The sequence below is a fragment of the Cetorhinus maximus genome, chromosome 13, assembly GCF_964194155.1.
Source record: "Cetorhinus maximus chromosome 13, sCetMax3.hap1.1, whole genome shotgun sequence".
Classification (NCBI taxonomy): Eukaryota; Metazoa; Chordata; class Chondrichthyes; order Lamniformes; family Cetorhinidae; genus Cetorhinus; species Cetorhinus maximus.
The window spans coordinates 81,914,916-81,942,011 of NC_135891.1; the positions used below are offsets into that span (position 1 = coordinate 81,914,916).

The window sequence follows — 27,096 nt, forward strand, 5'->3', positions numbered from 1 at the left end:
TGGACTGCTTCAGTACCTGAGGAGTCACGAATGGTGCTGAACATTGTGCAGTCATTAGCCAACATCCCCATTTCTGACCTTATGATGGAAGGAAGGTCATTGATGAAGCAGCTGAAGATGGTTGGGCCTAGGGCACGACCCTGAGTAACTCCTGCAGTGATGTCCTGGAACTGAGATGATTGACCTCCAACACCCACAACCATCTTCGTTTGTGCTAGGAAGCACAAGTCCAACCAGCAGAGAGTTTTCCCCCTGATTCTCATTGATTCCAGTTTTGCTAGGGCTCCCTGAGGCCACACTCGGTCAAATGCTGCCTTGATGTCAAGGGCAGTCACTCTCATCTCACCTACAGGTTTACCAGTCTATAATTTCCTAGTCTATTTGGTTAGAAAGAAATATTATAGTGTCAACTCTCCAGACATCTGACCCAACTCCCATATCCAGCGACTTTTGAAAAATTTTGATCAGGCCCTGTCTGATTTCCCATAACGTCCCTGCATGCACGGAAACTGGATCAGAACTGGAGCAAAGCGTTGAGTCTTTTTAAAAATTCTTTCATGGGATGTGAGCATTGCCGGCCAGGCTAACATTTGTTTCTCATCCCTAGTTGCCCTTGAGAAGTTGATGGTGAGCCAGCTTCTTGAACCGCTGCAATCCATGTGGTGTGGGTACACTCACAGTACTGGCGGGAGGAAGTTTATGCATTCTGGCCCAGCAAGGGCGAAGGAATGGCAATATAGTTCCACATCAGGATGCTATGTGAATTGAGAGGAACTTGCAGGTGGTGGCGTTCCCATTCATCTGATGCCCTTTTTCTTCTAGGTGATAGAGGTCCCAAGTTTAGAAGTTGTTGAAGGAGCTTTGGCGAGTTGTTGCAGTGCATCTTGTACAAGGCACACACTGTTGTCACCATGCTCCTCAGATCTAAACCATTTGATGAGGTTAGGGGTGGGAAGTGCAACACAAGGAGTGGAATTTAATATGGGCAGCAGGGGGCTCAACCACACCCACAAGAGGGCATTGCCCCTTTAACATTGGTGCCAACCCCATAAACCCAATCTTGGATTCCTCAATTGAATTAAGTTCCGAACTGGGTGAGGGATTTATACTACCAGGGTCTACCAGCTCTGGCGGAGTCACTTAACTGCTACACTTTTCACTGTGCTATGGAAATCCCGCCCTCAAGAAGTGCCAGCCAATCAGAGATCAGCAGTTGTACATGTAACGGCAGTGCCAGCAGAAGCAGTGGTCACCGTTGGTATTGTGCTGGGACCTGTGGGAAGAATCGGCCATTGATCCCCAAAAAGAGATAAGTGTGAGCAGGATGAACATCGACAGCAAGGGAAGGGTGTCTTGGGGGTGACTTTCTTGTGGGCCACCTCCCTTGCCGATTCCGGGTGCCTCAATCAGACACAGAGTACAGGGGACTGCCCCAGAAGACGAATGGCAACGCCGACAGGGTTAGCTGCGGGAAGGGGGGTCTCCCCGGATGGAGGGCTCCCCCTCCAACCCCGTCACAGGTTGAATACCAGTGGCAGCAGGCCAGGGCCCTTAGATAGCTCCCTAAGGCCTCAGCTGGCTCCGGGTGGGAAGGCTGCCTGCAGGACTTTCTGTCCCGGACTTAATCAGAAGGTGACAGGATGGCAACAGTATTCACCCACACCCAGCAACCTGATCACATGCCCCTCCCCCCCACAGCAACTCCGGACTCACCTCTGGGGAGTGGGGGGGAGTATTAAATTCCACCCAAATGACTGAACACACACACACACACGGAAATATTTCCTGCACAGATCCTCTTTATTGGAATTTAAACTCAGTGACAGTCATTACCAGTCTGATGCTGTTGGCTAATCAGAAACTATTTTCATTAATAACTTTCATTAGATCGAGCATTGGTGCTGAGCAAACCACACATTTGAACTGAAATTTCTGGTTTGAGTCAAATAACTGGTCACTTTAACCCTGGTGCAGCCTCTTGCAATGGGAGCAACTGAGCAAAACCTACCTCAGGTACAAACATTTCAAATGATACAGCAGAATCACACAAAGCAAAACAGAAACACAAAATGCAGCAGGTACCAGGGTAGAGGGTGGATAAAGATGGAGGAAGATAAAGTGACATATTCTCACCATTCAGGCAACAGACACAAGCAAAACTTCAATCTATTTAACAATTGGATTGTGAGGCAGTTATGGTTGTTTTGATGCTGTTCCTTGTTGAACTGTATAGGAGAACACCTTCCCACTGCTCCAATCTCTGTCAGGGACTGTCAGGTAGCTGCTAAGGCTGAAGGTGTTGTCCGGGTTCCGCGACACCATGCTGGTTTGGACCTCACTGCTCGTCGAGCTCCCATCGACTGTCCAGCTGACCGCAGCAAAGCCCATGGACAGTTTGCTGACCAGGCAAACTAACATGCCGGCTCCTTTAGTGGACATCTCATCGGCTGAAGGTCCAAGCAATTTTACCGAAGGGAGTTGCTGAGCTGTGATCAGAACCAGAGAAAACACATGTTTGTATCAAGTTAGAGAAAAACTTAGGATCATTTCAGAATTTAATAGAAGCAGGTTTGAAAGGTTGCAGCTTCCTATAGTGGACCCCATTGACCCATTCATTGAGTGAGAGGGCATTGTCCCTTTAAAATTGTCCAGCTGTTGTCAAAACAAAAAAAGCTACAATTTCTTAAAATAAAATTATTTCTTTTAGAACCCTCCTGGTGACTCTGTGGATTAGAGCATTACTCACTGTGGGTACTTCACCTCCAGCTCCCAGGTTCTATCCCCAGCCTGTGTTGAGTTGGCTGGTCTTGGGTGAGTGCAGCAGGGACTCGTCATTTGATCTCAGTATCCCTGAACAGGGAGGGAAGTGATTCCGATTTTCCCTCTCTGGATCTCTGGATTCCACTTCTCACCAAAAACTAAGTGATCACTACTTCTGAAAATCTACTTCAATGAGTTCTGACACTGAGCCATTAATGGACTCAGAGACACAAAATATCAGTATAAAGTGGCATCATACCCAGATAATGTATATTGTCTGTCCTATCAGCTCTTTCTCTTCCATTCACCCCTTTGCACACAACCCATCATTAATGCCTCTCTGTGCCACCCACTGCCACGGGAAGGATAAAAGTATCTCAAACTCTCCACCGCCGCACTGGGTGAGGGCAGCAGGTGCGTGGTCCTCAGGTCTATAGACTAGTAAGTGACAGGTTAGTGAATGGTCTGTGATGATGCTCCAATTAGTACATTAGCCTTCTGTAGGGAGAGCAGAGTAAAAAGCTATATCATTTCCTGCTTGATAGTCAGCGATCCTTCCCTGGGATTCACAATTCCCATGGCTACAATCCTGAGGGAATGAAAGGGACAATTCTCAATATCCAAGTGTAAATGATTAGAAATAGAAAGTTGCAAAGTGTCTAAAAATTCTACACGTGCTGACTGAACAGAATCATGGAATGGGTACAGCACAGAAGGAGGCTATTTGGCCCGTCATGTCCATGCCAGCTCTCTGCAAGGCCAACTGAGCTAGCCCCACTGCCCCAGCTTTTCCCCATCACCCTGCAAATGTTTTCTATTTGGATAATTATCCAATTCCATTTGAAAGCCACGGTTCAATCTGCCTCCATCAGTCTCGGAGTGCATTCCACATCCTAACCAGTAACTGTGATAAAAAAAAAGGATTTTCCTCATGTGGCTTTTGGTTTGTTCATAATTCACCTTATACCTGTGTCTTCTTGTTCTCCACTCATCCGCCAATGGGAACAGTTTCTCCCTATTTACTCAGTCCAGATCCCTTATGATTTCGAACACCCCTGTCAAATCTCCTCTTAACCCTGTCTTCTCAAGGAAAGTAACCTCACCTTCTCCAATCTATCCACGTAACTGAAGTCCCTCATCCCTGGAACCATTCTTGTAAATCTTTTCTGTAGCCTCTCTAATGCTATCACATCCTTCCTAAAATGTGTTAATCAGAATTGGACACAATACTCCAGTTGTGGCCAAACCAGTGTTTTAGAAAGGTTCTTCAGAATTTCCTTGCCTTTTTACTCAATGCCACTATTTCTAAAGCCCAGGATCCCATAAGTGTATAACCACGTATTCAATTTGCCCTGACAACATCAACAATTTTTGTACATATACTCCCAGGTACATCTGCTCCTGCACCCGCTGTGGAATTGTACCTTTTTTTTTTAAGACTACCTCTTCCACTTCTTCCACCCAAAATAAATCACTTCACATTTCTCTGCATTCAATTTCATCTGTTATGTATCCACCAATTCCACCAGCCTCTCTATGTCCACTTGAAACCTATCACTATCCTCCTCACAGTTCATGATACTTCCAAATTTTGTGCCACCTGTAAATACTGGGGAATACCACTGTATACATTCTTCTAGTCCAAGAAACAACCGTTCACCACTACTCTGTTTCCTGCCACTCAGCCAATTTCCATATCCATGCTGTGACTGCTCCTTTTATTCCATGAGTTTTCACATTGCTGATAAACCTGTTATGTGGCACTTTATCAAATGCTTTTTGCAAATCCATGGGAAGAATTTTCACACATGCGTGAAAGAGCGCAGAAATCTCCCTAAAGCACAGGGCTGCTTCAGGGAGATTAGTTTAAGTTTAAAAAATTTTAATAAAGGAAAAAAAATTTTTAGGATATGTCCCCTCATGTGAAACTGCCACATGAGCTGGGACATGTCTATGAATTTTATTAAAAATTTTTTCAAACCTTTAAAAACCTTCATGAAACTTCATCCCGCCCGTGGATGAGGTTCCATGAAAAATGCGAAGGCCGCCTGGGCTCTTCGCCTACCTGCCAACCTTAAGGTTGGACGGGCAGCTCAGTTTATTGTTTTAATTGATAATTAACTGGCCTTAATAGGCCTTTGACAGTTCGGCGGGCACTCAGCCGAGTCGGGTGCCCTCCCGGCGAACTGAAAACCTGAATGACGCGCGGTGACAACGGGACGCACGCCCAATGTGACCCCGCGTCATTTTACGCCTCGGCGAGCAAGCCCCGCCCCTGCTCGCCAAGCCGAAGATTCTGCCTCATGTAACCACATCAACCACATCCCTCTCAACAACCCTCTGTTACCTCAAAAAACTCCAGCAAGTCAGTTAAACACAATTTAAACTAAATAGTGGGGGCAAGGGATCAAATTTGTGAAGATGTGGTGAATCAAAGAGCAGAGGCAAGACAAAAGAGAAAGGTATTATTATGGGAAATGATAAGCAGACCATGACAGGAATGGATAGAGAGTACAAATCTAACAGTAAATCAACAGATGAAACTAGAGGTTACAAAAAGAATAAAAGGATGAAACTAAAAGCTCTGTATCTAAATGCATGTAGCATTCAAAACAAAACAGATGAACTGAGAGCGCGCATAGAAATAAATAATTACGATTTGATAGCTAATCCGGAGATATGGCTGCAGAAGGACATGGATTGAGACCTGAATATTGAAGGATATGGGATATCTAGGAAGGAGGGGAAACAAGGAAAAGGTGGAGAGGTGGCTCTGTTAGTTAATGATGGTATTAGAGAGGGATAACCTAAGTTCAGGAAACCAGGATGTGGGAATGGTCTGGGTAGAGATGAGAAATGGTAAAGGCAAGAAGTCACTTGTGGGAGTTGTGTACAGGCCCCCTAATAGTAACCACATGGTAGGGTTGAGCATAAAGGAAGAAATAATAGGAGCTTGTCAGAAAGACACAGTGATAAGCATGGGGGATTTTAATTTACATGTAGACTGGAAAAGTCAGATGGGCAAAGGTAGCCTAAATGAGGAGTTCATAGAATGTTGCCAGGATAGTTTCTTAGAACAGCATGTTCTGGAACCAACCAGAGAGCAGGCTATACTAAACCTGGTTTTGTGAAATGAGATCGGATTAATTAATTATCTGATAGTGAAGGTGCCCCTAGGTAGCAGCGACCATAATATAATTGAATTTTACATTCAGATTGAGGGAGAGAGGAATGGGTTTGTGACTAAGTTTTTGAACTTAAATAAGGGCAGTTATGAGGGCATGAAAGCTGAGCTGGTTAAGCAAATTAGGTTAAGGTATAGATCAATAGAGATGCAGTGGCTAATATTAAAGGGGATATTTCAGAATACACAGAATAGATACATTCCAACTAGAAAGAAAAAGTCCAAGGGATGGACACACCATCCGTGGTTAACTAGAAAGGTTAAAGATGGTATCAAACTTAGAGAAAAAGCAAGGTCAGGTGGCAGGTCAGAAGATTGGACAGAATATAAGGAACAGCAAAGAATGACTAAAAGACTAATAAGGAGGGGAAAAATAGAGTATGAGAGAAAGCTAGTCAGAAATATAAAAACAGATGGTAAGAGTTTTTATAAATATTTTAAAAAGAAAGTTAACAAAGTGAGCATTGGTCCTATAGAAAGTGAGCCTGGAGAATTGATAATGGAAAACAAGGAGATGGCAGATGAATTGAACAGGCATTTTGCAACAGATTTCACTATAGATGATACAAGTAACATCCCAGAAGCAGCTATAAACCAGGAAATGGAAGTGGGGAAGGAAGTCAGGAAAATTACAGTCACCAGAGAAGTGGTACTGAGTACATTGTTGGAGCTGCAGGCTGACAAGAGCCCGGGTCCTGATGGACTTCATCTTAGGGTCTTAAAATAAATGTCTAGTGAGATAACTGATGCATTGTTTTTGATTTTCCAAAATTCCCTAGATTCGGGGAAGGTCCCATTAGATTGGAATATAGCAAATGTAACTCCATTATTCAAAAAGGGAGGAAGACAGAAAGCGGGAAACTATAGGCCGGTTAGCTTAACATCTGTCATAGAGGAAATGTTAAAAACTATTATTAAAGAAGTTATAGCAGGGCATTTGGATAAATTCAAGGTCACCAGGCAGAGTCAACATGGTTTTGTGAAAGGGAAATTGTGTTTAACCAACTTATTGGAGTTCTTTGATGAAGTAACATGTGCTGTGGATAAAGAGGAACCAGTGGATGTACTGTACTTAGATTTTCAGAAGACATTTGATAAAGTGCCACATCAAAGGTTATTGTGGAAAATAAACACTCATTGTATAGGGGGTAGCATATTGGCATGGATAGAAGATTGGCTGGCTAACAGGAAGTATAGAGTAGGCATAAATGGGTCTTTTTCAGGTTGGCAAGATGTAATGAGTGGTGTGCCACAGGGATCAGTGCTGGGACCTCAACTGTTTACAAAATATATATAAATGACTTGATTGAAGGGATGGTTGCCAAATTTGCTGATGACATAAAGAAAGGTAGGAAAGTAAGTTTTGAAGAGGACATAAGGAGGCTACAAACAGATATAGATAGGTTAAGTGAGTGTGCAAAGATCTGGCAAATGGAGTATAATGTGGGAAAATGTGAAACTGTCCATTTTGGCAGGAAGAATAAAAGAGAAGCATATTATCTAAACAGTGAGAGATTGCAGGGCTCTGAGGTGCAGACAGATCTGGGTGTCCTAGTACATGAATCACAAAAGGCTTGTATGCAGGTACAGCAAGTAATTAGAAAAGCTAATAGAATGTTATCATTTATTGCGAGGGGAATTGAATGCAAAAGTAGGGAGGTTATGCTTCAGTTGTACTGGGCACTAGTGAGACCACGTTTGGAGTACTGTGTACAGTATTGGTCACTTTATTTAAGGAAGGATGTATATGCGTTGGAAGCAGTTCAGAGGAGGTTTACCAGACTGATATCTAAAATTGATGGGTTGTCTAATGAGGAAAGGTTGGACAAACTAGGCTTGTATCCGCTGGAGTTTAGAAGGGTAGGAGGTGACTTGATTGAAATATATAAGATCCTGAGGGGTCTTGACAGGGTGGATGTGGAGAGGATATTTCCTCTTGTGGGAGAATCTAGAAATAGGGGTGACTTTAAAAATAAGGGGTCACCTGTTTAAAACAGAGATGTAGCAATTTTTTTTCAATCAGAGGGTCATAAATCTTTGGAACTCCCTTCCTGAAAAGGTGGTGGAAGCAGAGTCTTTGAATATTTTTAAGGCAGAGGTGGATAGATTCTTGGTAAGCAAAGGGGGTGATCGGTTATTGGGCGTAGGCAGGATGCAGATTTCAAGTTGCTATCAGATTGCCATGATCTTATTAAATGGCTGAACAGGCTCGAGGGGCTGAATGGCCTACTCCTGCCCTTTGTTCGTATGTATGTATGTAGCACAATTTGTCCTTAACAAATCCATGCTACTTTCCTTAATCCACATTTGACCAATTAGTGACTGTTAATTTTGTTCTGGATTAGTTTCTGAAAGCTTTCAGAGGTTGAACTGACTGGACTGCAGTTGCTGGACTTATCCTTGGACCCTTTTTTGAAGAAGCATGTAACATTTGTTGTTCTCCAGTCCTCTGGCAGCACCCTTGTATGTAAGGGTGATTAGAAGATCATGGCCAGCATCTCCACAATTTCCACCTTTACTTTCCTCAATGTCCTCGGATTCCATGAGGCTGCTAGCAATGTACACTGCAACATTAGCCCAACTGGACAGGTACAAGGTTGACTTGACAACCAGTAGCAATTCACAGTGAGCCAATGGTGTGAGGCCTGGTCTGGGTGTCAGTACTCAAAGCCAAACTTCAGCACAGACCCAGCAAGACCTTTCACCACAGTGTCACTCCTACCGGAGTCCGATTACTTAGACATTCTGGTCCACACAATATCAGAATGAATCCACCCAGACCTGAGATCTAGCCTCAGAATGTGCAAACACAAAAGTCACAAAAAAAGTCCCAAATGAACAGCAATAAGGTCAATGGATGACAACAAAGGGAAGAGGGAAGGGAGCAGAAGGAATGTTCCAGCAGGAGCTTGGAGTATTAAAGCAGGAGAGAGTCAAGGGCCCCTCAAATGAGGTAGGAAGGCAGTGTTAATCATGGGGTTCCTTGAAGCCTAATAAATAGTGGTTTGGTAGTAAAGAACTTGGGTATTGCTGAAAAAAGAGACATATCAAGGCTTTTCATCTTGCACTCATCAGGACACTTCACAAGAATACCAAAATAAGGGGAAAACAACAATTTACACTGTATGAGAAGAGAGTGCTGATTGATTGGCAAGTGCTCTCTGATTGGTAGGGGCATTGCTGTGGAGAATGCACCAATTGATGGTGACTGACAGTTAACTGCTGAGCATTGTTTGAAATTTATACCAGGCAGCTTGACCATGATTGATCAAAGCATTTCCCAGAGGAATGAGTCAATGAATGGCAACCAATTATTTTGTTTAGCTAAGATAGGTACAATGTGTGTTGTTGTGGTCACTTTGACAAACGGACCACAGGAGTCTCAGGTACAGGCCACTGTCGTTTATTCGAGCAATTGCAAGGGGAGAACTATCTCAATGCAGCTTGAGATAGCACTCTGCTAAATTACAAGTGTTCAGTATATTTATACATTATTGGTCACGTACAAGAACAGTTTCCAGATTCTAATCTCGTCAACATATAGGTTTACATTAAACAGACATCTCTGGTAACAAGTACATGCACCGTATGTCCCTGTTTGTTTTCACCCAGGCAGAGACCTTCCCTCCTACCTAAACTAGGACCATCTGTTCTTCCCCTATCTGTTGAAGAGCACACTTAATCTATGTATTGCCACCTTCTGACTCCAGTCCAGTTCCCAAAGCCTTTCTGTTGTTTGCAGGCCCTAAGGCTGTGCAAGGTTCATCTGGTAACCTTTAACTGTTAATGTGCTTGGTAGTACTGGCTGCTTGGAGATTTTAAGTAATTCATTCCCTTTCAATAAGTTCTTACTGTACCCCTATATTCTCCCCTAACAGTCTCCCTTTTTGGCCCTTGGCCTAGCCCAAGGTAGCCAACTACAGTGGTGCTGTCCGCCCTCTTTACATACCGCCACCCATTGATACTGGCCAGGTATCCAGCTTTGGCACGTAAAAAGTACTGGTCAGACCATCTGTATCATCTGGTCCTTTAATTTAAACCTCTGACTTACCAAATTCCTTCTCCACCTGTTAAAACTCCCCCAGCGCCATCTTTTTTGTGACTTCCAAGTGCGATGAATCAAGTATGTTAGATAGATAATCAATATCTGTTGAAGTACAACTAGGGCATGGAAGATAATCCAAATCCAGGGGTATATCTGTATGTTTGAGCCCCAGTTCCACAGGTCCTCCCACCATGTGGAAGAATCTATTTGTCCGATATCCTCCTTTAAGGCTCTAACCTGTTGCTGCAGTGTATTGTAAGTTCTGTATATCTGCTGAGCCTGTCTCCAAATTGTAGTTAGGTGCTCAGGTAATAAGGGAATTTCATAGGAGAACTGCTTCAAATATTGTGTCAGGTTATCCTTAAGGCTTTCCTTGACCTGAATAATAGTCGTTCCTCTCTTGTATATTTCGACCAGTCCCACTTTCCCTACCCTTGCTGGCACCTGTAGGTGTAGGCACACTGAATGATTATGGATGGGGCATATCCGGTTGTTCCCATATTGGATCTTCTGCTGCCACGTGGTGATACAATATCTCCCATTCGCTGCATATGCAACATGGGTCGGTTCTTTTGCAGCCCATATAGTTTCCATTGTACAGTTTTCTGCTGCTTTAAATCCGCACTTTGCTTCTTCCGTCTCATATATTGGATGTGCACATACTACTGCGGTGGCCTCTATATTATACCCTTCTAATGTGGTGCTAACTATATTCCCTTCTATGTCCACTGCATATGGCGGAATATCGTAGTACTTAATATAGTAATCCCCCCGTATAACCCCAATATTTTTACTCTATATAATATCCTGCCGGGTGTCAACATAGGTATGACAGGTATTACTAATACAATGCCTATTAGCATATTACTATTCACTATACATTCAACATTCATCCTATATATGTGTGTTAAAGCTCTGAGCTGGCAACCGGTCAAGTCATGATCCTTGTGTCGTGAAAGATTAAATAAATGCTCATTAGTCACCCATAAAGGAACTATCCCATCATTAATCTGTCTTAAATTCTCTCGGGCTTGTTCCAGTGCCCAAGATCCATAGGTGCTGCAAACATCATTTCTGCTCGCTTCGTCTGAAATATTTTTCCCCTATGTTAATCAGTTTGTTGATAGTCCCACATGACTTTCAAGCACGGTAGCTAGGTTTTGGATTAACCGTGTCATGTCCAGGTCTGTATTTAATTGGGTGTTATGAATTCCCTATCCCCGCTCTAAAATCTCCTTAAGCTTAAAGCTCAGGGTAGGGATCTTCTGATCTACAGTTGCTAGGTCGATGGAATTAACTATTGATGTCCCTGTATTGAATATCGTGGCAGTGCCATTCATCAGGCTGCGCTTATTTCGGTTTCCTTCTAGACCTGATCGCATCCCGCCATTAAACTGAACTGCTTCAGTCATCAACTGGCGTGTCAGAGCCGTATAGAGTGCTTGGATGTGGGTTGAGCACCACTGGGGCAGGGCGACACCAGAGATGTTCAAGACCACGGGTACCAGCTCATGGTGTACATTATCATATAAAACTTTCTTTTTATTGATCAATACGAGACCATTTGTCGGCCCTGGATGCATGGCCGGACAAGGTGGGTTGGTTGGCATGGGGGGGCGGTGGTACTCTCTTTTGGGCGGACCTCCCACGTCCATCTTTTGTCACTGTTTCCCCAAGTCGGTATAATGTTATCATTTGGGCTACAAATGTTCCATTTAGAATCCCTAACACGAGAATGAGTAATGGTCTTGTACATTGTTAAACATGTTACATAAACATGGCTCTCTGACCCACAGTCAAAGTCGAACTGCTCTTCCCATTCCTTATGCTTAAAACACACAGTAGTTAGATTTGGGAATTTAACATAAGTGCCAACTTTCGCATGCAGCCCCCACCAACCTCTCACCAGATCGTGCCCGACGTGAAGCAAACCCTTACTACAATTCAAGAGCACTTGTGTTCCCCTGCTGTTACATTTATCATTCCCCGTTGTGTGTCGCATTCGGCACAGTCTGTGCTGTACCAAAGTCTCTCCTGTGGTGCGGGATGAGCAGTGATGATCCCCAACCTTGTTGCCAGTACTGATACGCCCACAACCAGGATGGTGGATCTGTGGAGACATTAATATCAGCTCCCGTTCTCCGAGTTACCACTTGGTCAATTGTCGTGTATCTTTAACTGTATGTAATGCCTCCATTTACTTCCCGTTTTCATATCTACAGGTGCGCATGTATCACCTGTCATAATTACCTCGTATGGTCCATGCCTGTTCGCTCTGAGCTCACCTTGACCATCACCTTATTCCCCACTTGGTCCATTGTTGCTCTTTGGATTTGCCTGTTTCCATATCCTTAATCACCTGTCGGTCTCTGACTTTCTTCCTTAACTCATGCAATTGCTTACTTATTTCCCTCACATAGTCTCGCATCCTTCCTTTTAGTGGTCCTACATCTCCCACTCCCATTATGATTCCCTCAGGTACCTGCATTGCTCTCCTTGTCATTATTTCAAATGGGGTGAGCCCAGAGGTCCTGCTTGGGGTAGCCCTAACTCATTAGAATATTGGGCTGTTCCCTGTCTCTTGAATTGCTTTTGTGATTGATGTTTTTTTCAAAGTTCAGTTCATCCTTTCCACCATCCCCGAGCTCTGTGGCTGGTAGGGAATGTGGAATTTCTGTTTATATTTAAATTTATACATTTCTTTAATGACTCTTCCTGTGAAATGAGTTCCCTGATCTGAATCCATCTGGATAGGCACCCTCCACTCCTTCCAGTCTACTGTCTCCTGCTGCTGTCCCGCATTAGACCTCAATTCCTTAAACTGCCTACACAACTCTACAATGCACCTTCTTATCCTATCTTTCAATGGCTCAGTATCTTCACTTCCGGTGACGGTTCTCTATGGGGGCTGCTTAACTCTGTCTGTCATCATAGTGTTAATCCTGTGGTCTTACTTTTTGTAGCTCGCAGGCACATTAATACAATCAGTAATACATCTATTTAGCCTTTTTCCAGCTTTCCCTTTACCTATATCCATCTTGAGGTAAATTGTTGTTAAGTATTATTTCTCCTTACATTTCAATTCCTGAACTACAGATTCCACATAGTTTTACCTCTAAGTTTTTTTCTCCTGACCATGATCATCCTAAGATTCTCTTGATGTCAGTTTCTCTATTGTCTTGATCGTTTATAATGTTTCCTTGCTATTTAGGCCGTATTAACTATTCCATGTCAACGAGGATCTCTGTCTCTACATCCTTGCTTATCTCCCCTTATGTGTTTCCAATGTCTCAGTTGATGGCCAGATTATCAAATTCAGTTCCCTTAAAACAGTTTGTATATTGTGTGCTCTTCCCCTAACTCTTTCGCCTACTTGCCTCATACCATTTTACACATACAACAGACTACAATCTTATCTTGTTCAGATGTCTGGAGAGAATTTAAAATCCAATAAAGTATTCTCATAACAGTTTTAAAACAGAAATCAGGCATTGACATGTTTTGCTTCCTTATCTTCTTCTCAAACAACATTTTATTGTCTCAAAAGTAACCCATTAAATTCTGTCTGACCCGTTTCTTTTAGATGTTAATGAATAGATTCATTAACTCGCCCAAAAATTGGATTTCTGCCAAACTTTGTCAAGGTCTTGAGCTTAGCTTCATATTTTGGGAATAGACTTATTTGCAGCATTTGAATTAGTGCCAATTGAGGTCAAACTTTTTAAATGAAAATTCCCTTTTGAGAACTTTTCACGAACCAAACCTCAAAATTTTAAACTTTGTAAGAAATGTAATTTACACTATCAAATTAAAACTACCTCTTTCTTATGTGTACTGATTTGTATCCAGGTGAAAAGTCCCATATGTTTATAGACACATTCTTTATTTTAGATAGCATCCTAGTGATTCAAAAGTAATCTTCTAAACTACACTGCACTTTACACCTCAAGCCTTGTCCCAAATTCAAATAATTCTGTTGGGATGCAGATTTCCTTTCATATTTAATTCATCTCTTCAAAAGAAATCCCTTTTTATCCATTGGAACCACCTAGACCGTGTGTTTATGCCTTTTGGTTTTCCTAGAACCCTTTGAACTTCAGGTAATTTTTTCCCTTGGAATTTTAGAATACTAACTCATATGAGTTAATGCAACATGTATGCATCAATCCCAATCAGCTTGGAAGCTGGTGATACTAGTCTGCAAGGGGGTGGTACAAAGGTTGGTTCATCTAACCCTGTTTAGCTTTATGATACCTTCAAATTGCAATTTTTTTTGCCAGAAATCTCAACTAAAATCTTATACTCAAAATTTTGGAATGTTTGAGTATACTTTTCCTTTAATCTAACATGGGGCTTTCAACCCTAAAGTGCTGAACTACACACACAAATGACAATTTACGGAAGAAAACACGTTAAAGCTCACATACGAATGCTTCCTTGCACACAAACAAACATATATTTAGAGGTATGTATTTATATTCTTGTATCCTTAACTTAACTTAAAACTTTCATATTCTAAACGAAACTTCAAATAGCAGTAGGGGAAATAAAGGATCTTGAAGGCTCCACCTATAGGGACCATCAAACTTGTTCACATTTCCCCTGCTCCTGCCTGTCAGTGCTTATTAACTCCCTAGGGGTACCTCCCCTTTTCTCTCTATCTCTCTGTCTCTCTCTCTCTTCAGCACAAGCAGCTCTTGTAACTTAGATCAATTATACAAGGTAATAATAACCATCAACCCTTTCTTCTCCTTATCCTTTTTCTGTTCTACCCACCACTGTTTTTGTCCTCTGGGGGTTCCCTGTGGATTCCACCCCCTTTGCTGCATTTTTGTGATTAATCTTGACTGTTGTTCCGCTATGAAACTCGTAATGGAGTCCACGGCTCCCCAGTTGAATTCCAAAGCACTTTCCTGTTTTGCTCACAGCATTCTATTTGTTTGTCTCTGCACAATTAATTCATGCGGCTCTGACAACTTAGTTATTTGCGGTGTGTGCGGTCTATTTGTTTTACTGGGGTCTGGCCTGCTTGGCTTCAGCTAAGGTTGTATCTCAAACCGTAGCCTGCCCGCGCATCTCTGCCTCCTCTCGGCGCCTCCTATCTCCTGTCCTGAGTCCTCCTCCCGATTCTTTTGATACTCAACCAGACCGTTCTCGGGTAGGCTTACTGCACTAACTATGGGAGGTAAATAAAATATACTCACCCACTCTGCAGAGCCGTCCCAAAGATCCAATCCGAGGATCCTGCCGACTACGCCAAACTGTCATGGTCACTTTGACAAACGGACCACAGGAGTCTCAGTCACAGGTCACGATCATTTATTCGAGAAATTGCAAGGGGAGAACCAACTCAATGCAGCTTGAGATAGCACTCTGCTAAATTACAAGTGTTCAGTATATTTATACATTATTAGTCACGTACAAGAACAGTTTCCGGATTCCAATCTCGTCAACATATTTTGTTTACAGTAAACAAACATCTCTGGTAATATGCACCATAGTCCCTGTTTGTTTTCACCCAGGCAGAGACCTTCCCTCCTACCTAAACTAGGACCATCTGTTCTTCCCCTATCTGTTGAAGAGCACACTTAATCTATGTTATTGCCATCCTCTGACTCCAGTCCGGTTCCCAAAGCCTTTCTGTTGTTTGCAGGCCCTAAGGCTGTGCAAGGTTCATCTGGTAACCTTTAACTGCCAATGTGCTTGGTAGCCCTGGTTGCTTGGAGATTTTAAGTAATTCATTCCCTTTCAATAAGTTCTTACTGTACCCCTATATTCCCCCCTAACAGTGTACATGTTCTTTCTGTCTGCAAAGAACAGGGTCCTGTTTATTAATATATGTAGTTACATTTTGCATGGTAACACCTCTACCAATCAGAGCCTGCTTGTCAACCAATCAGCACTCTCTTCTGATACAGTATAAATAGTTGTTTTCCCCTTACATTGGTATTCTTGCGAAGTGTCCTGATGAGTGCAAGACCAAAAGCTTTGACATGTCTCTTTTTCCAGCAATACAATAGCCTATCTATTTGACCGCTAACCTAATATCTCCTTGTCTGGCTTAGCAACTTATTTTGTTTGACAATTGTAAACCTCCTGGGGATGTTTTTTATTTACATTAAAAGGGTTATATAAATACAAGTTGAAGGAGGTGGCAGAATCTTTGCTTAAGCAGGAGAAGGGAAAACATATCATAAAAGAATAGTTACAACAGGTTCAGCCAGACGGAACAATCCCCATCCACCACTACTCTCCTCCGTCTGGCTGAACTTGTTCTCACACTGAACAATTTCTCCTTTCTCCGGTACATCGATGATTACTTCGGTGCTGCTTCATGCTCTCGTCGGGACCTGGAAAAATTTATTAATTTTGCTTCCAATCTCCACCCCTCCATCATTTTCACATGGTCCATCTCTGACACTTCCCTTCCTTTCCTTGACCTCTCTGTCTCAATTTCTGGTGATAGACTGTCCACCAATATCCATTACAAGCCTACCGACTCCCACAGCTACCTCGACTACAGCTCCTCACATCCCGCTTCCTGTAAGGACTCCATCCCATTCTCTCAGTTCCTTTGCCTCCGTCGCATCTGTTCTGATGACGCTACCTTCAAAAACAGCTCCTCTGACATGTCCTCCTTCTTCCTTAACCGAGGTTTTCCACCCACGGTCGTTGACAGGGCCCTCAACCGTGTCCGGCCCATATCCCCCGCATCCGCCCTCACGCCTTCTCCTCCCTCCCAGAAACATGATAGGGTCCCCCTTGTCCTCACTTATCACCCCACCAGCCTCCGCATTCAAAGGATCATCCTCCGCCATTTCCGCCAACTACAGCATGATGCCACCACCAAACACATCTTCCCTTCACCCCACCTGGCGGCATTCCGTAGGGATCATTCCCTCCGGGACACCCTGGTCCACTCCTCCATCACCCCCTACTCCTCAACCCCCACCTATGGCACCTCCCCATGCCCACGCAGAAGATGCAACACCTGCCCCTTCACTTCCTCTCTCCTCACCGTCCAAGGGCCCAAACACTCCTTTCAAGTGAAGCAGCATTTCACTTGCATTTCCCCTAACTTAGTCTACTGCATTCGTTGCTCCCAATGCGGTCTCCTCTACATTGGAGAGACCAAACGCAAACTGGGCGACCGCTTTGCAGAACACCTGCGGTCTGTCCGCAAGAAAGACCCAAACCTCCCTGTCGCTTGCCATTTTAACACTCCACCCTGCTCTCTTGCCCACATGTCTGTCCTTGGCTTGCTGCATTGTTCCTGTGAAGCCCAACGCAAACTGGAGGAACAGCACCTCATCTTCCGACTAGGCACTTTACAGCCTTCCGGGCTGAATATTGAATTCAACAACTTTAGATCTTAAACTCCCCCTCCCCCATCCCCACCCCGTTTCTTCCCCCTCCCCTTTTTTTTTCAATAATTTATATAGATTCTTCTTTTCCCACCTATTTCCATTATTTTTAAATCTACAACTAATATCTTGTTAGTCTTTCCACCCCACCCCCACTAGAGCTGTACCTTGAGTATCCTGCCATCCATTCTTAATTAGCACTTTTCTTAGATAATATCACCTTCAACACCTCTTTGATCCTTTTGTCTGTGACATCTTTTGATTATCTGCTCCTATCACTGCTTGCTTGTCCCCACAACCACCCCACCCTCAACTTCTCTCTCCCCCCGCCCCCCACCTTAGACCAGCTTATATTTCACCTCTCTCCTAACTATACTTCAGTTCTGCCGAAGGGTCATGAGGACTCGAAACGTCAACTCTTTTCTTCTCCACCGATGCTGCCAGACCTGCTGAGTTTTTCCAGGTAATTCTGTTTTTGTTTTGGATTTCCAGCATCCGCAGTAGCTTTTAGCTTTTTGTTTTTATCCCCAGAGTATTACCCTGGGTCTCTGGAAAACTAGTCCAGTGACAATACCACTATACTACCGCCTCTCCGGTGATAATCTCCCCAGTTTGTTAACCTATCCCCAGAAATTGTGACAGAGAAGTTGAGGAAGGGAAGTGTTGGAAATGGACCATACAAAGGTGGAAGGGTAGAAAGTGAAGCAAAGTTGATGAGATTTTCCAGTTCATTGCAAGAATAGGAAATAGCACTGAGACCATCATCAATATACCAGAAAATAGGGATGAGAGAGGGGACTTGAGTAAAGAAATATGGAACCAGGAACTATGTTTTGATCAACACTTCATTGGAGTACTGTGTAAATACACTGCTGTATGAACAATGCTTTGTTTCTGAAAAGAATGTTTGTTCAAGTGGATGCAATATGTCCCATAACATTGTTGTCCCAGTGTCCTGGTCAATAATCCTTAAATTAATTCTATTAAAGTAATAATTGGTCTTGTGTGCAGGATCTTGCTGTGCATTAACTGCCTGTTGTGTTTAGTTGCATACAGCAATAATGGCTCTTCAAAACTAATCGATTCAATATGAAACACTTCAGGACATGAAAGGTGTTAGATAAATGAAATTCCTTTCTTTAAACTTAACTCCTCTCAGTGCTTCTAATAGTGACTCACCTTCCCACAGTTGTTCAACAAAACAGCTCAACCATGAGTGAACACCACAATTTATCCCTTTCTCCAACACCGTCCTTCATTAGGGTTTGAAAAAACTGCACCATATACTGATCAAAAATCTATCTGCACCAACCGTATTTCAAAAATATAAACCAACTAATGTCCATAGGCAATTTTGGAAATGAATTTGTAAAATCAGAGTGCTTATTAATAGAAACAATACTAATATACAGAAACAGTATTAATAAACTGTGTGCTGTTGTTGTCTGGCGCACTGACCTCTACCTTGCGGAGGCTGAGCAACAACTCGCAGACACTTCCTCCTACCTCTCCCTGGACCATGACCCCACCACTGAACATCAAGCCATTGTCTCCAGGACTGTCACTGACCTCATCTCTTCTGAAGATCTTCCTTCCACAGCTTCCAACCTGGTAGTCACCAACCTCGGATGGCCCACTTCTACCTCCTACCCAAAATCCACAAACAGGACTGTCCCGGCAGACCGATCGTGTCAGCCTGTTCCTGCCCCATGGAACTCATTTCTCGCTATCTTGACTACCTTCTCTCTCCCCTTGTCCAGTCCCTTCCCACCTACATCCGTGATTCCTCTGACACCTTACGTCACATCAACAATTTCCAGTTCCCTGGCCCCAACCGCCTCCTCTTCACCATGGACGTCCAATCCCTCTACACCTCCATCCCCCACCGGGATGGTCTGAGGGCTCTCAGCTTCTTCCTCGAACAGAGGCCCGAACAATCCCCATCCATCACTACTCTCCTCCGTCTGGCTGAGCTTGTTCTCACACTGAACAATTTCTCCTTTAAATCCTCTCACTTCCTCCAAATAAAAGGTGTGGCTATGGATATCCGCATGGGCCCCAGCTATGCCTGTCTCTTTATGGGGTTAGTGGAACATTCCTTGTTCCAGTCCTACTCCGGCCCCCTCCCACAACTCTTTCTCCGGTACATCAATGATTACTTCGGTGCTGCTTCATGCTCTCGTCGGGACCTGGAAAAATTTATTAATTTTGCTTCCAGTCTCCACCCCTCCATCATTTTCACATGGTCCATCTCTGACACTTCCCTTCCCTTCCTTGACCTCTCTGTCTCAATTTCTGGTGATAGACTGTCCACCAATATCCATTACAAGCCTACCGACTCCCACCGCTACCTCGACTACAGCTCCTCACATCCCGCTTCCTGTAAGGACTCCATCCCATTCTCTCAGTTCCTTCGCCTCCGTCGCATCTGTTCTGATGATGCTACCTTCAAAAACAGTTCCTTTGACTTGTCCTCCTTCTTCCTTAACCGAGGTTTTCCACCCACGGTAGTTCACAGAGCCCTCAACCGTGTCCGGCCCATCTCCCGCGCATCCGCCCTCACGCCTTCTCCTCCCTCCCAGAAACATGATAGGGTCCCCCTTGTCCTCACTTATCACCCCACCAGCCTCCGCATTCAAAGGACCATCCTCCGCCATTTCCGCCAACTACAGCATGATGCCACCACCAAACACATCTTCCCTTCACCCCCCCGGCGGCATTCCGTAGGGATCATTCCCTCCGGGACACCCTGGTCCACTCCTCCATCACCCCCTACTCCTCAACCCCCACCTATGGCACCTCCCCATGCCCACGCAGAAGATGCAACACCTGCCCCTTCACTTCCTCTCTCCTCACCGTCCAAGGGCCCAAACACTCCTTTCAAGTGAAGCAGCATTTCACTTGCATTTCCCCTAACTTAGTCTAATGTATTCGTTGCTCCCAATGCGGTTTCCTCTACATTGGAGAGACCAAACGCAGACTGGGTGACCGCTTTGCAGAACACCTTCGGTCTGTCTGCAAGCATGACCCAGACCTCCCTGTCGCTTGCCATTTCAACACTCCACCCTGCTCTCTTGCCCACATGTCTGTCCTTGGCTTGCTGCATTGTTCCAGTGAAGCTCAACGCAACCTGGAGGAACAGCACCTCATCTTCCAACTAGGCACTTTACGGCCTTCTGGACTGAATATTGAGTTCAACAACTTTAGATCTTGAACTCCCTCCTCCATCCCCACCCCGTTTCCGTTTCTTCCCCCTCCCTTTTGTTTTTTTCCAATAATTTATATAGGTTTTTCTTTTCCCACCCATTTCCATTATTTTTAAATGTATTCCACCCATGGTTTATTTCACCCCACCCCCACTAGAGCTACCTTGCTCGTCCTGCTCTCCAATCTTAATTAGCACATTCTTTTAGATAATATCACCACCTTCAACACCTCTTTGTTCTTTTGTCTGTGACATCTTTTGGTTATCTCCTCCTATCACTGCTTGCTTGTCCCAACAACACCACCCCCCGCCCCCCACACCTTCTCTCCCCCCCCCCACCACCTCCTTAAACCAGCTTATATTTCACCCCTTTCATATTTCTACTTAGTTCTGTTGAAGGGTCATGAGGACTCGAAACATCAACTTTGCTCTTCTCCGCCGATGCTGCCAGGCCTGCTGAGTTTTTCCAGGTATTTCTGTTTTTGATTAATAAACTGCTAATGTCAGAGGCGGTGCAAACTCATATGCAGCCCTAATAATTATTGTTGTGTGCCTATTTAACACAACTGGTGCTGGAGACTAAAGATGTAATTAGTATTTTCACTGTAAAATTGTCATTTAACAAGTAGGTGCTAAGAAATAACTGAGCTTGAATTATTAATTCATTTATGTTGCCTAAATTCACACAGCTGGTTTCTGCAGGAGGGAATTTCCAAGCACTTACCTGCACCAAAGAGCTTGGTCCCTTGGCTGAACTCATTAACAGTGTGATATTCTAGGGCTCAGTCCATACAGTTATCCAGGATCCTGCAATCAGACAGAAAACACATTCAGATTCTCCAGTCCCAGCATTAATCAGGCTTCATGTATTTCCAGTGTTCCTGCCGGTGAGGGACAGTAAGGAATGAACTCACAGCAACGCCTATACACTGACATTAAAATATCATCAACACCCAATACTGGGCAGTGAGATTCAGAATGTTATCAATTATGAAATGATATGAATTGGAAAATGTTGTACAAAGGACAAAATTAAAAAGTGATTTTATGAAATGTAAAACACTAGAATGTTTTATCAGATAAAACAATATTAAGAGTATAACCCTTACAGCTCCTAGTTTTTGTTTTACCTTCTGTTACTGTGACACATGGGCCAGAATTTTCCATCCCCGTTGGCGTCAGGCGTCATGGCGGGCGTGAGCGGACAATATAGCGAGAAGGCCAAAAATCAGTTTCACATTTGCAATCATCTGCTCCACAAGTCATGCTTCCTGCTGCTGCACATTGAGAATGTCGTTTTAATGCATTTCCATCTGATTATAAGCCCTGCTCACCGGAATCACCACCCCAGGTCAATTTACCACCCACGTCGGCAGGAAAACATGCCAGGCGAGCACACGCCTTGACAAGTGTGACATGCAGGAAGTCAGGACTTCTCGTTGCTCACATTGCCGACTTCCGAGGAGCAGAAGAAGCTGGAGCCCTACAGCTACCCGACCCTGGAAGAAGACGTGCATGCCAGGTGGATTCTCACGGACATGGCTCTGCGTGAAGCAGCTCACTGAAGGTGGAAGGTCTCCGTTGATGTCTTGGGTCTGCTTCGGGACTTCATGGTCTTGGCCATGGGCTGCTACGGATGATCGTCGTGATCGTCGGAGGTGGGAGAGAGGAAGGTCCAGTTGTGAGTGGGAGCAGAAGTTGTACCAGGGTGGGGTGTGAAAGAAAGGTCTAGGTTTGACTGGGAGAGGTAGGTGTACCGGGGTGGGGATGGGAGGCCGAGGATGGGAAGGGTGGAATGAAGATGCCAGGAGTGTGAGGTTGGCAGGGGAGGGGAGGGATTATTGGGGGAGGAGGGTATAATGGAGTAGAATGCAGCAACTGGTAAGGTAGGTGTAAGGGGGAGGAGGATGTAAGGGAAGGGGTTCAGAGGGGGGAAGGAGTTTGGAGGGGAAAGGACTTCGTGGGGAGGAAGGAGTTTGGAGGAGAAAAGGAGTCCAGGAGGATGAAGGAGTCCATGAGGAGGAAGCGGTAAGATGGAGGAGGGAGTAAGGTGTCCAGGTGAACGTGCAAGGGTGGGGTCTATGCAGTCGATAACTGCCTCCTGGAGATCGAACAGGGGGCAGGTGTGGTAGGAGGGGATAGTGAGAATGAAAGAGGACAGAGTGAGCCAGTAGGGTGGGAGGGTGAGGGTGCGATGGTATTGATAGAAGGGATGGTGAGGGTGGTTGGTGGGGACTCGGAGGCAGGCACAGACCCTGGGGGTGGAACAGAGGTGGTCGGGGAAGTCAATGTGGATGGGGGTGGGATTCTCGGGAAGATAGAGAACTTGCACGTTCACCTGGACATCCTGGGAAGAAAAGGGTTCTGGTTGGTAGGTGATGATGGGAAGGTGGAAGGTGATGTCAGAAGGGTCAACAGTGATGGGGGAAAGGATGTGGGTGACTGGGGGAGGGGAAAGGATGGGGGAGCTGAGAAGGAACCTTACAATGAGCATGCTTCTGAAATCAAAAGTGAGAGGAGCCTCGTGTTGGGCGAGCACAGGCGCTGCATGGGAGTGTGATCAGTGGATGGGCTGAGATACAGGTCAGCTCAGGTGGACAACTGAATGAGAATCCCAGCAGGCAGCATTGAAAATGCTCAGGGCAGTGAGATGAATGTGAAGGAGGAAGGCTCTGCGTGAGTGGGAGAGTGCTTGCACGAGGCTCTGAAAGACCCTGCCATGCACACACACTTCTACCTCCAGAATCACTTGTGGGCCGACTGCGTGCAGCAGAACTGCTAGTTGTGTGGTGTGGGGAGGGGGGAGCGGGAAGATGCAAGGGGAGGACTCGCAAAGTCTGTAAATGAAGCTGAAAGACACCATTACACATTACTCAGCGAAAGTGACATTGTTATGACCACAGCCGGTGTTAATCGCTGTGCAAAGCAAATCCCAGAGGGAAAGTTAGCTTATGGGCCACCACTATTTTTTTGTATTCTGATAATGAGAAGAAGACATACTGATCTCAGCAGGAAGAGGTACAGTAACACTTTTCACTTTTTTTAAATTAAAAGTTTTATTAACAAGTATAAAAGAAAACTTAAGCACATAAGATTACAGTTACACAATTAAGGTTTGTCTTACAAAACGTTTCCCCAAAAACTCTCTACTTGGCCAAACCCACAAATAAACACCTTCCAGGCAACAATCCCTTATGGATGTTTAAACATGAAAAATCCAGTAATATGGCACAAGGCAAACTGCTATAGCTTTAACAAAGATGTACCATGTGACCTTTACCCTCTTCCACTCTGCTATGGAATTCACTTCAGAATAAAATTGCTTCCTGCAGCCCAAGGCTTCTCTGATTTGAAGAGAGGGGTGATTCAAACTGCATCCCCCCCTGTCCATAGCTCCAGCTATCTTGACAGCTCAAACAGCTCCAGTTATCTCCAGCCATCTCCAGCTTAACAGCTATCCAGTTTAATAGCTGTCCAGCTCAATAGCTTAAAACCAGCTATCCACAGTCACTCTAATATACCTTTTCTCCCTTTCATCTCAGTCCCATTGTTCTCACACCCCTTCGAAACTCAAACCCTTCCAAATATAAGATCTTTCACGTTTCCACCTTGTCTTTGCTTTTGGGTCAATAAAAATATCATAACCCACAACTATTTATCTATGGACTCCTGAAAGGTGCAAACATTTTCCTTGCAATCTCTGACTCCCCTTTGAAATTCAAGCAGCCTCTGAAGTTAGCTAAAAATGCAAATATTAGATCCAACCTATTTACTTGTACCTTATATTTAACACCTCTATCCTTTTCATGTTTCGAAAACCCCAGACAACCTGACTCCTATCAAATTCTTACCCAGCTTAATAAAATCACACACACAAAGACACAGAAACCCAGCCTTCTTTAAAGAATAACACAATATTCCCCCAAAATATTTTTTAAAAACATCTATTCTCATAGAATATATTTTCAGTTTATAAAGTGACAAAATGTATTCACCCATGCAACCACTTGTGATGAAAAATTTTTAATTTTTCTAGGCCTACAACTTCTTCTAGTTGCTGCTCTGACATTCACAGGAAGGGTGGAAACTGCCTGTGCGATGGTTGGCCCTGTTGCTTCTGACGACTTTGACGTTGGTCCTCTGGAGAGCTGAGGCCTTGAGGGCCCTGGCTTGCTTTGTCTGTCCTCCTGTGGGCCAGCTGCTCCCGCTGTGGTGACAGAGAACAAGGTTGAGGGGTTCACAGGCAAAGGGGACTCGGAGGGAGAGGACAGCCTCTCAGGTTCCTGAGTGGATGACCCAGAGCTGTCCAGCTGCCGCTCCTCCTCCCTTCGGGTGCCCAAGGGCCTCGGCCTGCGGGAAGGAGCATCTGGAGGGACATTGAGATGCCCCATTTCCCTCTCACATTGCCACTGCAGGAACTCACCCATGGCTTCCACGATGAAGTGCAGGTCTGCGTGTGTCCCCACGTTCTGCTGGTCCAGAGTCTTCATAGCATCTGCCATCCTTCCCATGGAGGCCTCCATGCACACATATGTGGGCACCACTTCATCAGAGAGCAGGCGGATTTACTCCTCCAACTCACCTGCCACTCGGTTGAGAGTTTCCAACAGCTCTGCATGATGTACCTCTGCCTTCTGCTGACTCGGACCTCGCAGATGCCTCTTCCCCAGCATTCCTCCAAGTGCCCGCAGCAGGAAGAGGCAGGTTCAGCTGAGCTCGGCTGAAATTACCTCCTCCTGCTGCGGACACGTGTCCCTGCAGTGACCACCAGGTTGTGAACCCAAGCCTGCTCTAGATCTAGGTCCTGTGGAGGATGTGGGTAAGCACTGTGACGGGTCTTCCAAGCTGCTTACTTCCAATTCTTCAAAGCAGGACATGTCCTCTTTGCTGGAGGTGAGAGATTGGCTGGCTGAGGCTGTCGGTTGCTTGGCAGAGCTCCCCGTGACCCAACACTGAGGTGATTATGCATGGCAACAGAGTCAAAAACATGAGTGAGAACACTCACCGTTGCTTTGAGAGAGGGATGGTGTGGTGCAGGATCCTCACATGGGTGTTCGCCGCCGACCTCACCATCGCTGCAGACATGGTCCACGTCCTCACCAGTTAGCACAATGGCACACTCCTCAAAGTGAATCAGGGGTTTAATGTGGGCTATTCCACCCTCATTTGGGACCTTCCTCTGCTGTTGTGTGCCAGCTTCTCCTGCATGAAAACTGATGGGGAGAGTGCAAGCAGGATAGATGGCACTGCATGGAATGTTTGTGCAGTTAGCGAAGCCATGGACAGGATGAGGATGCGAGCTGCAGCCTGATGGAGATGTGAGGGTGTGTGTGAGAACTAGTGGTGTTGTCCCTTGAGTGGCGAGATCCTTGTGGATGTGTGATTGTGTGATGGGTTTGTGAGTGTGTGAGTTGACAGTGATGAGAAGAGTGACTTCCCCTGGCAGAACGGATGAGAACATTCATCCCCTTTCTGCACTGGGTGGCTGTCCTCTTTTGCAGGGTGTTGCACTGACCACCGCTGCCACCGCCTCCTATGCTGGATTGGTGACCTTGCCTGCTGGTCTTCGCCCAGAGTGGGGTAGCGGACATCATGGCAGACCTCCACTACGTCCAGTAGGCACTCGAGGGACACGTCGTTAAGTTTGGGGGCAGCATGTTTCCTCCCTTTGGCAGCCATCGGTTCCCAGCAGCTTCCTATCCCTTGAATAGTGCTAGCTCTGTGCAAGGGCAGCCTTTAAACATGGCGCCCAGTTTACTGAACATCTGAGGTGATGGCAGGACGGACAAATCAGAGGCTGTCCTGCCAGCAACCCAGCTTGTTTCCCAGGAATGAATTATTAATGGGACGATACGGCATGAAATGCCATCATTGCAGCCGGCACATTTTCCCGCCCGCGACTACACTTAGTGCACATCTGGGATGATTCCGCCTGTAAGCACTGCTTGATGAAACCCATTTTCCACAATAATAGATGGAAGCATCATTCATCTCCACGCCCTTTGTGATTAACTGGTAAATATTGTGGCCACTGTTGGCTATTCATGTGACACAGGCACTACTAAACCCAGGAGCATAGTAAGGGGTAATCCATGAATGGTACAAGCTGAGGGACGTTTGTGGAGCTGTTCCTGATGTCTGCTTGTACCAGCTCATGTTGCCATCATCTGTTCCAAAATTACAGTCCAGTGTGGCCGTGTTTCCTGGTTTCACTGTCAGGTCTGGAGACTGAGTCAGAGTCTGAGATTGTCCATCTGTAAAAGAGCAGGGATTAAACATTATAAATCGACTCTTTCAAAGTGATTCCACACCCCCACATCTGCTGCTCCGGGAGGAGCAGAGTTCAGTGTTTGTGCTTACCAGCGCCAAAGACCAGGCAAAACACAAAATCCGCATCATTTCTGCCAGTGAGCTTCCTGCTTCCTTTCACCGAGTGTATCCGTGGCAGCAGCTGCCCATTGAACCCAGTTATAGACCCATTCACATCAGGAAGGAAATCCATGCAAATTAGAGTGATTCACCAATCAGAGCAAGGATC

At 45.0% G+C, this 27,096-nt stretch overlaps 1 protein-coding gene across 1 annotated transcript; it reads right to left on the bottom strand.

The window, feature by feature from the left end:
- Nucleotides 1-1,787: 1,787 nt before the first annotated feature.
- LOC144689105 (immunoglobulin lambda-1 light chain-like) lies at nt 1,788-27,096 on the bottom strand. The gene is made up of 3 exons (XM_078556249.1): nt 26,919-27,096; nt 26,621-26,812; nt 1,788-2,486 (listed from the first exon to the last, which is right to left on the bottom strand). Exons 1-3 carry the CDS (start codon nt 27,058-27,060, stop codon nt 2,194-2,196), a joined length of 627 nt encoding a protein of 208 aa, XP_078412375.1. The 5' UTR covers nt 27,061-27,096; the 3' UTR covers nt 1,788-2,193.